The sequence below is a fragment of the Haliotis asinina genome, chromosome 6 (genome assembly GCF_037392515.1).
Source record: "Haliotis asinina isolate JCU_RB_2024 chromosome 6, JCU_Hal_asi_v2, whole genome shotgun sequence".
Classification (NCBI taxonomy): Eukaryota; Metazoa; Mollusca; class Gastropoda; order Lepetellida; family Haliotidae; genus Haliotis; species Haliotis asinina.
The window spans coordinates 56,800,802-56,818,609 of NC_090285.1; the positions used below are offsets into that span (position 1 = coordinate 56,800,802).

The window sequence follows — 17,808 nt, forward strand, 5'->3', positions numbered from 1 at the left end:
CCAACTGCAAGGGTGACCATGCCTTCGCCATCTTAGTTGAGGGACCACCATCCTCGTTAATTAGTCATGTTATTAATGAGAGGCCAACACAGCAGGCAGTTGCGTTGGCTGGGGAACAAACAACATGGAGTCGGACTAGGCCATCCACAAATGTGGCAGTCAGCTTACATTATCTTCTGAAGACCTTTCTTTTATTAATTATTTAAAGTGAAAATTTAGTTGAATCTTTTAATAATGACCTGGCATGCTGTCATTAACATTCCACATAAAATTTCAAAATTGAGAATCTGAAGAAACAATTTTGTAATATTTTTAGTGCTGATACAGCTAACATAATATTGATTTGATTTCCTTGTTTCTGCACAAGAATAACGATCAACTTACACAGTCATGCATTCACGGTGTAGAGCCTTGAACCTCGGTCACAACAGTGTTATTAGCCATTTGCTTATTGACCAAGTTTACTGGGTAGTATGTCTGGTCATGACAAACGCTCATTTATAACACAGGATGACATACCACAGGTACAACCTTTCCCCAGTCTCTTTATATCCCAGCTACACTCTGCTGTCCATCTTCTCTCCTACTGGCAGTTGAACCATATACACTATCAGCAGTTTGTCAACTACACTTCCAACTTGGACTAACTGAATGTCCACACTGCTCAGCTACACTCTGCTGTCCATCTTTTCTCCTACTGGCAGTTGAACCATATACACTATCAGCAGTTTGTCAACTACACTTCCAACTTGGACTAACTGAATGTCCACACTGCTCAGATTAACTTAAATGCCCATTCACCTGTGAGTCTAAAGCAGGATGCATTCCATGTGGGTAATTACACTTAATAAGTGTGGCCCCCAATCAACAGGTACTTGTACTAATCCCAGGCAGGACTGTTTGTGGGGTCTGTTGCTCCTGTCAACAATCTTATGTCTCTGTAATAGCTATTGTGTTAAAGGTATGCAAGGACCAACAAAACAGAGCTCTGTTGGTATCAAGGTGTATATACTGTGCATGTACACCTATTGATATGAACTTTCTGATGGTCACTGAATGGATTGGTGATAAATAGAGGATATTATATGGGGGGCATGTCATGCTATTTTTACGACACGAGTGCCTGAATGTTGGTATATCCAGAGCAAGAGTGAGGGATATACCAATATTTAGGCACGAGTGTTGTAAACATCATGTTATGGGCACAAAGATAATATTCTGTTTATTACCGAAGTCGTTAAATTAAGGAAATTAAACCCAAATCTACTTTCAAACATGGGCTGGCTACCCGTCATGGCTGCATGTAGAATGCAACTTCACAGAAGAACTGTGACGCCATGGCATTTTTCATGACGCCACATTACCATGACAGACTGATATATTGCCCTAGGGCACCGTATGAAGCCTGACATTTTTTCCCTCATAGGTAATAATATGTTTTCAGGCACCATAGGTTTTTGGACGGCAATGTTTACTCTCAATATATTGAGGCAGGTTTGTCACACAGGCATTGATGTCACATCAAGTCCGAGGGTATATATAAATATGATCTCTATGGGCACTGGGGTGGTGAGGTAGCCCAGTGGTTAAACCATTCACTTCTCACGCCAAAGACCTGAGTTCTACTTCCCATATGGGTATAACATGTGATGCCCTTTCCTGGTGTCCCCTGCTGTGATATTGCTGGAATATTGCTAAAAGCAGCTTAAATCACTAACTCACTTATTACAGAGGGGTGATTTGTCAGACATTTTTCATGCTTTTTACTACTGAATGTAAAGACCCTACTGCAATGCACTTCGGATGACACATACATTATTTTTTTCACCTTCTTTGCAAAACACTTCTAATTCTATTATTGCAAGACCCGCCCGAAATATGTCCATATACTTTATGGCTCTCTTTGAAAAGATAAAATGAAAAAAAAGTGCTACCAGCTCTATGTATATCTTTTATGACCCTCCCCTGATTCCCTGTGAACCGACACAAAATGGCTGACATTAGTACTGGTGCAACCACTCCCTCGACTACATATGAACAACTATAGAATACTACACAGAAACATTGCAAGAGTTATAACAAAGGCCAAATGATTAATACATCACAGTTTTCCATGACAATAAGAGTATGTGCATGGCAAGTCAAAACATCAATATTTTACACAGGGTGGTTTCAGTAACACTATTTTTAGACAACATATAAGGCATAAATATATTGTCAATAATTAATGTTGTCATTCAACAGATGCAAATTACATTTCTCTTAATGGAAGTGTAGGTGTCAATTCGGAAACTCTATATAAGACAATAACCAGTTGTGGTTCTATTATCACAGAAACTAATTCAAATCTAGATGTGTGTAGCAAGCCAATTTTTTCGTGTGAGCCTGACAGGTTGCAAAGCTGTATAATTTGATAGTATTGGGGGTTGGACATTTAGCAAAAATCATGTGCAAGCCTGGGCTTTTTCTTCTAGCTATGCTCCTTAAATATGAGGGATCAGGTGGCATATTTGTTTAAGGCACTGGAAATGGTTCATATGTTTCATGGGATTGTGGTATGTGATACATCTTGGATCACTGATTCAAAAATTGTTTTCATTACGTTGCAAGGTTTGTCAATTCCACACCTATGCTTCTGAGTGAGTGAGTAAGTTTAGTTTTACATCGCACTCAGCAATATTCCAGCCATATGGCGGCAGTCTGTAAATAATCGAGTCTGGACCAGAAAATCCAGTGATCAACAACATAAGCATCGATCTGTGCAGTTGGGAACCGATGACATGTTTTCAACCAAGTCAGCGAACCTGACCACCCGATCCCATTAGTCTCCTCTTACGACAAGCATAGTTGCCTTTTATGGCAAGAATAGGTTGCTGAAGGCCTATTCTACCCCGAAACCTTCACAGGTCCTATGCTTCTGAATTTTACCAATACAGTAAACATCTAACAGCTATATCACATCAGATTTAAGTTATGCTGAGTCATCATGTGATGTGACTAAAATTTGCTCAAGGTGACAAATCACTCAAGGACTAACATGACATGAATGAGGGTGATAATCCATCATAACACATCAATATTCCATGTACACTTGTGATCATAATGAGCACCATTATAACAACATGTCTCCTGCTGCGGTTTTTCGACTCCCAGAACACCCATCATGTCCCACCCCCTGGGAGAGATCAAGGTCTCTGTGATAACAGTCATGGGATTATCTCCAGCAAACATCCTGCCGCTCAATGTGAGCCATCATTAGCAAGCTGATATCTTCTACAAATGGTGATGTGACATAACTAAGGTAATGGCATCTCTGCATCTGCTCATTTGTGAGACTATTTTCAGCTTCTCAGTAATCAAAGCAAATCCATACCTAATGGTAGACCTACATAATCATATATTAATCAGGAATCAGTACACAATGGCTTCGTTTTGATAATATTCAAGTTGTTTGTGTTTGTCCCAAGGTTTTATCATAACAGATATAACAAGAAGTCATCAATATACCATGCCATAATCTGCAATGTGCAGTAACAGAAAAGCTATGTTATATACAGGGAGAGAAGCCTTTCAAAATTTTCCATGGGACCACAGAACCAGTGCATGTACAATACTTTGGGGCCCTGTCTGTACTTGACAGATCCAAAACAACTTTCATAGATTTACTGTCAATACAAACTTCACTTATCCAATGGTCCTGATGAATTCTAAGTAGCCAGGGACCACAGGACCAGCGTAAATTTATGCACACTGTACATACCTGAAGAAACAGAAGCAAGTTTATCACAATGCATGAACATCTGACACTGTGACTGATAACAGAAACAAATAATTTCCCCTATTCTTATCAAGCAGCTTTCATCAAGAAACAATGAATATTTTTCATGAGATTTACTCCTATTTGTAGCTTTTGAAAGTGAAAAATGAAAACCTCACCTTAATGTCTCAACCTCAGTTCAAGTTGCTGCCATGGAAACATTAAATATTAAATACAAACAAATCCTGAAAAGCAACATGCATGAAACGAAAGCACACCTGGTGTGTGGCAAATGTTTAAGAGTGAGTGAGTTTTACCCGCTCTTAGCAACATTCCAGCCATATGTTGGCAGGGGACACCAGAAAAGGCTTCACACATTCGTACCCATGTGGGGAATTAAAACCAGGTTCTCAGCATGATGACTGAACGCTTTAAACACCACTAACCTACCACCACCATTAGATGTTAAAGAAGAAATAAATATTACAATTATTCAGAAGAAATGAATTCTACCCTAATTCAAACCTCTGTCTAACTTGTTGTCACCAAAACACAACTAAAAGGATAAAAATTCAAAGCAAAAAAGCATCAATACATGCCATCAGTGAATGTTTTTTTAACCTCGGGACACAAAACCTGACATATTCCCAACAGTCTATGTCATGTGCGGGAAAAAAATAACTGGAAGACCCAAAATTATCTTTGATGGTTTCTAAATCATATGTCTTTTACCATGGAAAGATTGCCAAACTTTTGGAAAATACTATGCAAGGCCTCAGGACAATGTCCCAGCAATGAGTCAACAGATGACTACTGAACTGGATCACACCTGGATCCGTTGATCTGACTTAGAGCCACTGAGGATACATACACGGCATTCACTGCCTCAGTGGTGTCGCACAATACAGCTAAATATGTCAATCTGCAATATCTAAGTCCAGTCTGATCAATACCACTCAATAGTCCAAGTCATAACAGTGGTCCCCATAACCATTACAAGGCAATATATGACACTAGCAGTCACTCCACAACAAGCATGCATACATAAACATATCAGGAGACAAACTGAGAGCACTGGGCACAATGATACCAATGGGAAATGAGTACGAAGGTGCTTAGTTCAGTTATCAATGGGTCACTGAGGTGTCACCAAAAGTTAGAAATCATTTCAATGGTCTAGGTTTAAATGAGATGTCCCTAAAAGTACAAATCAGTGTTTCACTGAGGTGTCACTAAAAGCAGAAAACATTTCTGCAGTCAATATTTAAGTTAGGCATCACCACAAGTTGGAACTAAACTCAATGTTTCAATGAGGTGTCACTAAAAGTAGGAATCAGCTCTGTGGTCAATGCTTCTGTGTGGTGTTACCAGAAGTAGGAATCAGCTTTGTGGTCAATGCTTCTATGTGGTGTTACCAGAAGTAGAAATCAGCTTTGTGGTCAGTGCTTCTATGTGGTGTTACCAGAAGTAGAAATCAGCTTTGTGGTCAGTTCTTCTATGTGGTGTTACCAGAAGTAGAAATCAGCTTTGTGGTAAGTGCTTCTATGTGGTGTTACCAGAAGTAGAAATCAGCTTTGTGGTCAGTGCTTCTATGTGGTGTTACCAGAAGTAGAAATCAGCTTTGTGGTAAGTGCTTCTATGTGGTGTTACCAGAAGTAGAAATCAGCTTTGTGGTCAGTTCTTCTATGTGGTGTTACCAGAAGTAGAAATCAGCTTTGTGGTAAGTGCTTCTATGTGGTGTTACCAGAAGTAGAAATCAGCTTTGTGGTCAGTGCTTCTATGTGGTGTTACCAGAAGTAGAAATCAGCTTTGTTGTCAGTGCTTCCATGTGGTGTTACCAGAAGTAGAAATCAGCTTTGTGGTCAGTGCTTCTATGTGGTGTTACCAGAAGTAGAAATCAGCTTTGTGGTAAGTGCTTCTATGTGGTGTTACCAGAAGCAGGAATCAGTTCAGTGGGCAATGTTTCAATAAAGTATCATCAAATGTGACAATACCTGTTGTGGTCAGTGTTTCAATGTGGTGTCAACAAAAATCAGAAATCATTTCAGCAGACAATATTTAAATTAGGTGTCACTTAAAGTTGGAATCAACTCAATGTTTCAGTGAGGTGTCATGATAAGTAGGAATCAGCTTTGTGATCAATGTTTCCATGAGGTGTTACCAAAAGTAGCAATCATTTCAGTGGTCAGTATTTCAACGTGGTGTCAACAAAAGCAGCAATCAGCTCAGAGATCAATGTTTCAAAGTGGTGTCACCAAAAGTAGGAATCAGTTCAGTGTTCAGTATTTCAATCTGGTGTCACCAAAAGTAGGAATCAGCTCAGAGGTCAATGTTTTCAGGAGTTGTCACCAAAAGTAGGAATCAGCTTAGAGGTCAAGGTTTCATAGAGGTGTCACCAAATGTAGGAATCAGTTCAGTGGTCAATGTTTCAATGAGGTGTCACCAACAGTAGAAATGATGTCAGTGGTCAGTGTTTAAATGTAGTGTCACCAATAGCATGAAACACCTCAATGTTTCAATGAGGTGTCACCAAAAGTAGGAATCAGTTCAGCGGAGAATGTTTCAATGAGGTGTCACCAAAAATTGGAATCAGCTCAGAGGTCAATTTTTCAATGAGTTGTTACCAAAAGTAGGAATAAGCTTAGTGGTCAATGTTTCATTCTATGTCTCCATGATTCCCCCAGATTATCATATGTCACATCCAGGTCATGCCATTGTTGGTGAGTAATGTGCTGGAAATGTCTTTACCCAAAAACAATGGTGGCAAACTAACAGTGTCAGAAACTCTGTGTTCAATGTTACAGACACACCTATTGCGGAGCGTCATCAAATTATAATGCATATCTATTTGTGAGTCCTAGAACCTCTTGAGAATACATTTTCACTGGCAGAGGCATAGGGATTTGAGTCCAAGAAAAATCCCTGTTCATGACCTTTTTTTAACATCTACAGGTTTGGTACATGTGTACTTGGCTTTTTAATGACATCATAGCACAAGTCTCAGTTAAAAAAAAATACAACAGACCTGGGTAAGGACAATCAGACAACCACAGACTGAACCTCAAATGTACAGTGGAAGCTGTCTAAACCGACACTCACAGGGACTGAAGAAACGAAATCTGGTTTACACAATGAGCCAGATTGTAGAGCTGATGATAAATGTAGAAGCTGCGGATGGGACTGACACTTAATGTCATTGTTGACAATTTGCCGGATTGGACAGATGCCAGTTTTGATAGCTTCCACTGTATTTCTTTCCAGAAATATCAATTAAAAAGACTTACTGCAATTGATTAGTTTTCATAATTTGTATAGACACATCTTTGAATACTATGAAGATGGAATTAATTTATACTACCAGAACATAGCATCGAAGTGGGATAATGGAATATGTCATTCTTTTCAATATACACTAGATAATTACTATGAGAATCAGTTTGAGTTGGAATGTGAGTTTGGGTGTGGGTGTGGGTGTAAAGAATCTTTCCCTGTTTCAAGTGCATGTTCTTGCTTATCTAAACTAATTTCATATGAAGATAATTGGTTAATTGTAAGTACTGAGTAAATACTATTAAACAAAGACAAATGTTGTGTCAGTAATTTCTGCATTGAAACCAGTTCTATTTCCCCTACCTAACCTCAAGACTGTGGTGCTCAGGACATTCGTCAGCTGATATTATGTGCTTCGTGAAATAATAATCTCTTCATGACGCGATAAACAGGGAGAGGCCATATTTCCATGTTGTTATTTTCTGTTTGCAGCTGCTGACAACTGCATGGAGAAAATGGTAATCGAGAGGATGAAGAGAGAATCTGACAGGGCAATGAGTCAAGAGTGGTTTTTGAAACAAAAATTTCTGCAAGGGTTTATATAAATGTATAATGACTTATCAGGCCACTAAGGGGAGGGGGGCAGGTTCCTCAGCCAGCTGTCTGTGTTGACTTAGCAATCATCAGACTTGAATAAGTGACTGAACAGTTTCCTGCCACTCAAAGAGATTTCCTGCAATAATTATCAGAAGTGACCAAACCAGTGGTTGACAACATGATTCCAATCCATTACTGAAAGATGAAACACAGAATGGCACAGGTTCCATGTGCTACATGTACACATACATGCGGTCTCACCTTAAGCAAGTGCTCAGCTTATTCAAAACTGCTTCTGTTCACTATACCATGGGCTGTACCCATGGGCTCTTTTCACGAAATATCCTTAAACTTATCAAGTTAATGTTAACTCCCATTTTTTAACAATTGCACTAAGGTTACCTTAATGACTTATGATGATCACCTTGGTGTTTTGTGAAAGGAGGCCCTCATGAAATAAGTCAACTTGGCAACTTCAGGGGAAATAATTTGGAGATAATCATAATGTATTGGAAAATCAGAGGTATATAACATGACTATATACCTCTGAATGACTTTAATTAACCAATCACAATCCAGAATTTACTGAAGTCACGGCAGACTGTCCATCATGTTGTATGCATTGTATGTTGTACAGCATGTCCCTGTGATGTGGATATAAAAGTGGCCATATTATTATAATGGTAAAACTTCCGAATTGTTCACCATTAAAGAACATCCATGCAACAAACCCAGTGGACATCCAATGTTAATTGAATGAGCCCATATTAATTCAATGTTAGATAATATGACATGGCAGTGCTCACTGATGCAGCTATATCATGTCTATCCGGCTATAACCACACCGTATTATGTTTAAAGTCAATGTTGACCCAGACTGTAAACACAAGGAGGGAGGGGGTGTCAGAAGAAGGGTTAACAGGGAGGGATCACAAGGAGGTCTAATCCATAATCTTGTGTGCTCAGAACTGTACCTGAGTCACAGTTGTTGTGTAACTTGTGTCTCCATAATAAACATAATCAACACCAGGGAGTAAAAAGGTTTGAGTGAACACTGACATTTTCTTACTCCACATCAATATGTTTGGCCCTAAGCGAATATCACTGGACACTGCCATCAATAATAAACAATGCAAATGGTCTCTGCTGGATGTTTACCATGTTTCTCTTCTTGTCTTCTTGAGTTTGTCTTCAATTATAATTCTGGGCCTCCTTTCACAAGGCACTAAGGTAAACTTAGTGCAGTATTAAAAGGATGGGAGTTAAGGTTCACCTTTAATGAGTTATGGTTGCTTTGTGAAAGAAATCCCTGATCATTTTTGGTCTACTAGAGACATCATATTTTTGACACGTTTGGGGGAGGATTTCACGTTTCAGGCTTTTATAAGCAAACACTTCCTGTGTCATAAAAGCAGCAATAATCCTGATATATCACAGCTACCTCTATACAATCAAGTCTAAAACAGACAAACCAGTGATTGATACATAGAGGATACTAAAACACCTCCCATGTAATACCATTTTTATTAAACATGTAAATTATTAGGTACAAAATGAGCAAAAACTAGTTTGATACTAAATCTTTCACGAGTTTAATTAAAATGACATTTCACGGTAGTGAGTTTAGTATTCTGTTTATTACTCTACAACATAGATTAATAGAGACTGTGGTCTAATACCAATGTGAAAGTGGTACTGGCATTGTGATGTCATAACTGTAAACTATTATGATGTAATATGTAAATACCACCAGGAATATGTTGGTTCAGACCTGCTATGGGTTCATGATTAGCAAAATTGGTTGTTTTTTTGGTTTTTTTTGTAACATTCAGGGAGCACAAGTGAAAACATAAAGATAATATTTTCTGATAAAGATAAATATATTTGTATGTCAGAACCAACTGTACTAAACAGCATGTGTATGCAAGACATGGAGGATTTATGAAAGGACAGGTGAAAATGATCAATTAGAAACCCTGCATCAACCACTGTAATTAGTTTCTCTATTCTACCAAGGCAATAGTGTATGTTACTTATTAACACATTCGTACGTCATGCCAAAGGTGTGGCTTCTATTGCCCACATGACTAGGATGTGTGAAATATCAATTCTGGTGCCCCTGACTCACTCTATCCTACCCCTAAGACAGTAGCCTTTAAAGCAATGGACTGGCAATTCCTTCACAACAGACCTTCAGTGTACATACCAAACTCCAACTGACATCTTTGTACCATCTACCATAGGGTTACTGTACCATCTACCCTTTCAATCTCTACATAACACTCCCTCAGTATTATCAGTGCTGCATCTGCAAATCCTACACAATGGAAACACACTGTTGCATAAAGGCCCTAGCACTTCCTTTGTCAAACAATGTCCACTAATTAGCAAGTCTGCAGTGCATCTATTATACTTTGCTATCACATCACCAGAACACCTGATTACAGTAACCCAGGTGACACCATTCCATCATAATTAAACACCTTTTCTAAGACCAGGGGTTGGGATAGAGACCTTTGACAATAGGCCATGTTCAGGATGATTAGCCATTTTCTGTATTCAGAATGAGAAACTGCCCTTGTATCAATAGCAACTTTTAATGGGCCATTTTGAATTCTAATGTGAAAAGTGCCCATGGCCCCTGCCTTCCCAATCTGTGTAAATATTTTTCTGAAACAGAACCAGAAATACAACAGAAATATTCATAAAGATTTGTTACAATAAAATTTTCCATCCCGAGCACACCAAGTATATACGCCCTGAGAGTGTCTGTGGCACTGGTCACAGTCTATCCGAATGTGTAGATGTTGGAATTGCCTACCTCATATTGTATGTCCACTTATCCAGCTTGAAGCTTGGCTCCATGTTGATGGTATCCTACTGTTCTACGTCAGACAAATAACATCACAGCCATAATGGTCTCCAGGTCATGTCAATACCTGTGATGTGTTTGTAGCTGTCCGTCTGTGAGTGCGTCCACTGTGACTGTGTCTGCTGTTGTCTCTGTGGTTTGTGACGACTGGTTGACTATGAGAGGAGACACTGCGCACGCTGTCACATATTGATCAGCTCTCCGATGGTGACAACAATGCTTCCCCTAGACCTCAGCCCCTGCTGTATGCTATCTCTCTCTCTCCACCCACTTCCTGATCGTTGTCAATGAACACTACAATGGCGGATTCCGCAATATCTGTTTAACCCCACACAAGTCAACACATCAACACCTCTCACAGCTGAAAGGCAGACGTCCTGGTCCTCACACACAAAGGGTTAGTGTGGACTGTTTAGCAACGTTTATCTGCTGCTACGAAGCAAGCTGAGTCATGCCGACTTCTCCAGCCACAGTTACTCATCTGCCCAATGTTGACACAGCTCTCAATCACAGTGATAACCTAACACTCTCCGACAACAGTTTAAGCTCACTAAACTCTCCTCCTCTGCTAATCTTATTGCCTCTTACAACAAGTCCCTGTCACCACTTGCTCCCTCTTCTGGTGGATGTGTTCAATCAGACCGTACCAAGGTCTGTGTGATCAACTGTATAGACAGTGTGATCGGCTGATATTCGGCCAGGCAGAACAGCGAAGTTGTGTCCACACTCACCTTGGGCCAGTGACGTGTAGCATGTCCTTGCCAGCATGGGAGACACAAGTAAGAATGACTTGTTTATAACACACCAGCTAGAAGGTTTTGACAGACTTTGGTTGGCTAAGTCACCTGGACATGCCTAACTGTTGCTATAGTATTGATTTTCATTCTCTGTAAACTGACGAAGTCCCTGCTACATGCAGAACACAAATAACTCACTCATTATCATTAGTTTTATTAATTTGTGAATGTTTATACCTATTACAAATATCATAATGGTTGAGATACTAATATACTAAAGATATTCAAGATACTAAGATACTAAAGATATTTAAGGTTTTGGAATGATTATATGAATTGGAAAGAATAAAAAGAAGGGGTCGGTCATGAAAATATATATGCATTCATAGGAAAGACAAGGAAATGTTTTTAATATTTTTTTATAAAACGTAAACATTGTTTTGCTTCAATCCTTTCTTTACCCACAGTTCTTATTTCCTTGTGCAGGGTTAAGATACATACATATGAAAAAAGGTCAAAATACAGTACGTGCAAGAATCGCCTATTTTTGGAGAATCAAACAAATTTTTGTCATCTTGTGGATGACACTGCTGCATGTCATTCATAATGGGGCTGGCAGTCATTCTTGTAAACACATAGAAGACATACATAGCATAGATTCAGAGAGGGACACATCTGCTTGTACCTTAGAAAGAATGGTATTGCTTCCTGGTTTAAAATATACTTTAATGCTGCCCACACATGAATGTGCATTTCTAGACATCTAAAATGTCTTGCAAGAGCAGAAATGCTTGTTTTTCAAAGGGTGCCATTTACTCAGGCAACAGACAGGTAATTAAGGTAACAGGTAACAGGTAACATAACAACAATTATGCATTACAATTTATTGTTTAATAAATCAGTAAACATCGTGTAAACCTGTAAACTACAAAACAGACTTGGGATCATTTATACTGGGGAAATATTTCTGTAGTTCAAAATAAATAATCATGGTGAGTATTAATTATATGATTTCTGTTGTGCTGCCAGGGCACATAGGAAATATTTCATTGATTCTATGGCAATACTTTAAGCACTGTTTCAAAGCCTGTCTAGCCATTTATCTGCAGATATGACAGGTGGTATTTCAAACATATTTCACAGAAAATATGCATACTAATCACACACCCAAGGGTGCTAACTGGAAAATACTAATAACTCAAGTAATTTACTTTATCAAAGTGTATGGGACATTAGAAGTATAACACAAAGGTCAAAATTTCACAGTCATTACAAAAGCTTGATTAGTGACTGGCATGACTTCTTTAAGTATTTATTCATGAAGATTTGGGTTATAATTGATCTTCAGGAATCAATGATCTCATAAGGTTGTCTTGCCTTGGTTGACACATGTCGTGGTATCCCCATTATGTAGATCAATGTACATGCTTTTGATCACTGGGTTGTCTGGTCCAGACTTGATTATTTACAGACCACCACCATATTGCTGACTGGAATGTAAAACTAAACGATCAATCTCTTAAAACATTCTACATTTACTTAAATCTGGGCCACTTAATCTAAAACTTTTAATATTAGTAACATTGACTTGCATGTTTAGAATAGCAGTGTAAGGGACAAGATGCTGACCTATCACAAGGAAGGCAATAAGGCTTGATTCCTGACATGGATTTGATGAGAGAAGTCCAGTTTGAATGGCTTTTATCATGATATTTCTGGAATATTGTTGAACCAAACTCAGTCAAATTGTTTTCAAACAGAGTTCGACCCTGAATGCTTCATTCCTGTATTAATATATGCTTGAATAGAGATATATGTATGAAAACATGTCCATGTACTTGTTCAACCCTTTCAACAGTTTCAACTACAATGCTTCAGCTATTTCAATGCCTTCTTTCATTATACATCAGCCATTCTAATGTGATATCCAGGAGATACTGTACAAGTCTAATGTGAAACTGGATGCATCTGTTGTCTAGTGATGTCAAAATATGACATTCACATTATGATATGATAGATTTATCATATTTCACTAGACAAGAGAAACATTCAGTTTTTTTTATGTGAACCCAATATTGTTTATCTGACCTCTGCCAATCAAGTGAAATAACATCACATGGACTTGAAAAAGTCACCTTGTACACTGCCAACACTAGGGTTGACACTGTATTGGCAAATAAATTGTATCGATTGCAATATATTGTGACAAAGGTACCTATATTGTGATATGTATTGCAACATAACAGGAACTTAAGTGTCTGACAGTGAGTGACACTAATTGTGTATGTGAATCCTATTTTCTTCGTCCTAAGTCCCTAAACATATACGTTATAGATCTGATAACATCAATTTCAAAGTCAGGCTACATAGTCATGGATTCTGTGTTCTTTTTCATACAATTTATAGTATTTTTTTATGCTGCTTTGTCATAGAATTACGAAGGGAAACATTTGTTGTAAATGAAAATGAGTAGATTTTGATTTAAACCATGAAGAAAATCACAAAAACGTCATATATGACTTTTTAACTAATATAACAGTCCTCAGAAGCAACATTACAATATGTATCCTTTGAAAAGCGTACTGCGTTATCTTGTATATTGGTATTATTGTGCAGACCTAGCCAACTCAAAGTGTTGTGAGTGAAGGTAAACTTGCACGAAGCAAACCAAGGGTCTGACACAACACAGACACTCATGGTCGCACTGGGACAGTGCACTGAATGACTCAGTGAGTTTTCTTTGCTGGCCATTGGTTGTCTGATGCCTAGTCTTGCTGACCAAAAGCATTTAGTGAATATGTACCTGTACATGTTTACATGGCCATTCGTTCCGTTGAGTAACAAGATACAGTACAGCAAATGTTGTTGAGCCATGAAGTAGGTATGACAAAGTGATGTTTCACACTGCAGTCAACATATCAAATTTTATTTACTATAGAGAAAAATCACTTTCTCAAATTCCAAAATCTCAATCTTTCAAAATGCCTTCCCAAATTTTTCAATTACATCCCACCTACTTAAAAAATTGCAAATATTAAAAATTTATCCTGAATGGGAACCAGATCATCCAGGTCAGCCAGAATGATTGATTATATTAAATGTTAATGAGCGAGGAGGTAGACTTCAATGGCAGACCTATTTGTTATACACAAACTACGGTAAATTACTCTTTTAGTTTGCATAGTTAAAGGTCCTCTAATGTCCTTGTATGTTTTCCGTGCTTTTCATTTATGATCAAATAAAGATTATAGAAACACAGACCCATTACTTGGAATGCGATAAACACAATGGCAAGCACATCTTGTGTTCATGATACAGAGCACAGTATTTATAAGACCAGCGCTGTGTCCTGAAGTCAATAAATCTGTCAATCCACAAAATGGTTCTTTTCCATCAATGCTTCACCCACCAGGTTTGGGTGACTGAAAGATGTTACATAAAAAATACAATTTTTATTAGCATGATCTATTTAATAAAATTGTGTTTATCTGCCTGGAATAATGAGGTTTTATTCATCCTAGATGTGACAGTACAACCAAAAATCATGGAAAATACACAAACTGTCAAAAAAGGTATTCTTTGTTAAACAAAATAGGGATTAATTCCTATTTTATAAGTGGTCAGAAATCATTACTGCAAGTAGGGCTGTAACGTTTCTGAATTATTTAAAATTACACCCATTAAAGATCATCATGTGACATTTCCACCAATATGGCAACGGTCTATAAATTGTAAATAATCAAGTCTGGACCAGACAATCCGGTGACCAAAAGCCTCAGCATCGATCTATGTAATTGTGATGCAATGACATGTATCAAGTCAGAGAGCCTGGCCACACAGTCCTGTTACTTGCCTCTTATAACAAGCATGGGTTGCAAAAGATCCAGTTCTAACCTGCACTAAATGACGCCAGCACCATAACAATAATTAACATAATCAATAGACTTAGCTGTTCATTGGTAAATGCGGAAAATGGAAGCATTCAAGCATTCAGTTCAGAATGGTACGGTAGTCTGCACAAACCAGAAAGGTGTTTGTCTTCTGCAATACAGCAGCTGCCAAATACTAATGATACTAGGACACATATCTAGCGATGAACTCCTAGCTTCAAGGACATATACAACATGATGGACTTCATTAACCCCAGATAACCCAAGATGCCTGTGAGACGCTAGAAGGTTAATATGACTTATACCACCAGGTACCCATTTTCTGCCAAGTGAACAGAGGCCTAAGGGGTGACCACATAAGTAATACGCTGTGGAGCATGACATAAGTGCAAAAAACCCTCAGGAGTCAGACTGCCCAACACAGGCACCCATTCAAAGACTCTCCATGATCATCGCTGCCTAACTTGACCTGGTTTGTGACCTGGTGCACTCTAAGCACAACACAACTCATCACCACAATTGTGGGTTTGCCTCATATTCAGTGTGAATTGTGTGGTATCCCTTAATCAATTCAATTTGTTTAATATTTCATTGTCAATGAAATAAAATCTTTTAGTGTTCTACATTGAACATGCATCAAAGCAAAATATGCAGCATGGAATATATGCAAACAAAATAGCAACATTAACCTAACATGCGATTATAATCCCTAAATATAAAATAAAGTATTCATGACTAAAAAAGTATATTTGTTATCTTATATTTGTGATGTGTATCATATTTACCTGATAAAGAATTCGTTGCTGCCCAAAATAATACAAATTGACTTGACAAATAAAGGTTACATAACACAGATGTTGACGACAGAAGACAGACAGGTCTGTTCTAGCCAGGGGGATCAGGGAAAGGTCACCAAAAACAGACCAGCTCAAGGCAGTAAGTATCACAAACAAATGACCAATTACTTGACTGGCAAAACATGACGCATTGAAAACAAATTACACAAGTAAGGTGTTTATTGTCATGTGAAGGATAAAACAAAAGTAGGACTGAGAACAGGTAGTTATCCTAATTAATAATTAAAAAAAATATACATAAAAGAGTAATTTTTTACACTATATCACAGAGAATGGCTGACATGACAATTAATGTTTGTTGGCCTGAGTACCATCTTGACAATGTTGAAATTGTGACCCCTTGTTTATGTAATGTAGTTAAATGTCTGAGTGACCCTACTAAAACTCTTTGAAAACACAATCTGAATGTGAAATCAGAAAAAAAATCAGATGGTGAAGCCCATCTCCAAACCTGAAATTTTTTCGAAGACATTACCGTGGCTGAATGACTCCAGAATAACCAAAAAGGACTTTTGTGGTCATTTTCAAAAGTAAGACATGAAAGCATTTCAGAGTATCACGGTACATATACTGAAGTCGAGCCAATTAAAAGTCAGTGTGGCTAAATAATAGTCTCTTGAAGTGATTGCATTGTTACTTATCAAACAAACTTATCACAATTCATGTCCATCTGAGAAGTAAATACAAATTTCCCCTCCCTTCCTCTTGTAGTCTGGTGGTTAAAGTGTTTGCTAGTCATGGCTAAGATCTGTGTTCAATTCCCCACATTACTACAACGCATGAAGCCCAATTGTGGAGTCCCCCTGCCATGATATTGCTGGTATGTCACTAAAAGTGGTGTAAAATGCTGATCACTCCTCAAGGACCTTTGGCTGTAAATAGAGCAAACTGAGGAACACAAGACTACATTTTTCTGATCGTGTCCTTGTATGTTTAGTTATCCAGAAAAATTCAGTACCATGGTATGCCATGGTTTTTGTTCAAGTATCACGGTATGTACCACAGTATACCATGATGAAAATGGCGAGCGTGCTTAAACCATTCACATACTGGAAATCATCATCTGGAAAATTGGGCTTTTGACCATGCATGCTCAGTTAGGGCAGTGTCAATACTTTTTGTTCGAGTATCTTCTTAATTCAGTCCACATTACAAAGCAGCATTTTTAAAAAAAAATAAAAGAAAAACTAATGACATCGCAAATTTTGCAAAACAAATATCTTTGTGAAGAGAAAATAGTGTTCATAACATTTGAAGGAAAAAACACCCCTGGTTTTCTGCATATGGAAACAAAGACAGTTAACCGGTAAAACTGCCCATCTCTATGTCATTGTACATTAACGGCATGTATCTCTGCTCATGCTATCAACCATTCGTCTGATTTATGCGTGGCTAGATATATGTAGACTATTATAAGATACAACGAACACTGTCTATTACTATTTACTAAGAAGTAAAAACAAAACGGACAACTGGATGCCATTGTAAAAAGTAAAAATGTAGTGCAGAAAGAATTCTATCACCATTTATTTCTTAATCAGAAAATACCTTCATTAAGTTCAACATTCAGAATATTTATAAATAACCCAAGAATGGTGGCATTAAATAATATTCATTCATTATTCAGTAGCTGTACCCTTAATGTCCTATTCTGTTTAAATTTACTTGGCGAAATGTTAAACAAAGTAGAGCACTGAATACGTTCTTCAATAATCAATTGCCCTAACAGTATCTTGCTGTGTTTCCACACCCAGTTACCCGAACTACCCAAGATACCCTCACTCGAGCAGATCCTGGCCGTCAGGTTGACAGTGCACCATGGCAATGG

The 17,808-nt window shown here is 38.0% G+C and overlaps 1 protein-coding gene across 3 annotated transcripts in view; it reads right to left on the minus strand.

Moving 5' to 3' along the window:
- The window catches only part of LOC137286435 (tubby-related protein 3-like), a 77,578-nt gene that overhangs the window by 36,484 nt on the left and 23,286 nt on the right, over window positions 1–17,808 (minus strand). For 2 of the 3 annotated variants that reach the window (XM_067818295.1, XM_067818294.1), the window contains exon 1: window positions 10,446–11,141. The exons of the other annotated variant lie outside the window; for it this stretch is intronic. In XM_067818295.1, coding sequence (XP_067674396.1) covers window positions 10,446–10,489 — 44 coding nt within the window. In that variant the 5' untranslated portion in view covers window positions 10,490–11,141. Of the gene's footprint in view, window positions 1–10,445; window positions 11,142–17,808 lie in introns of those variants that run through there. 3 annotated transcript variants of the gene reach the window in all.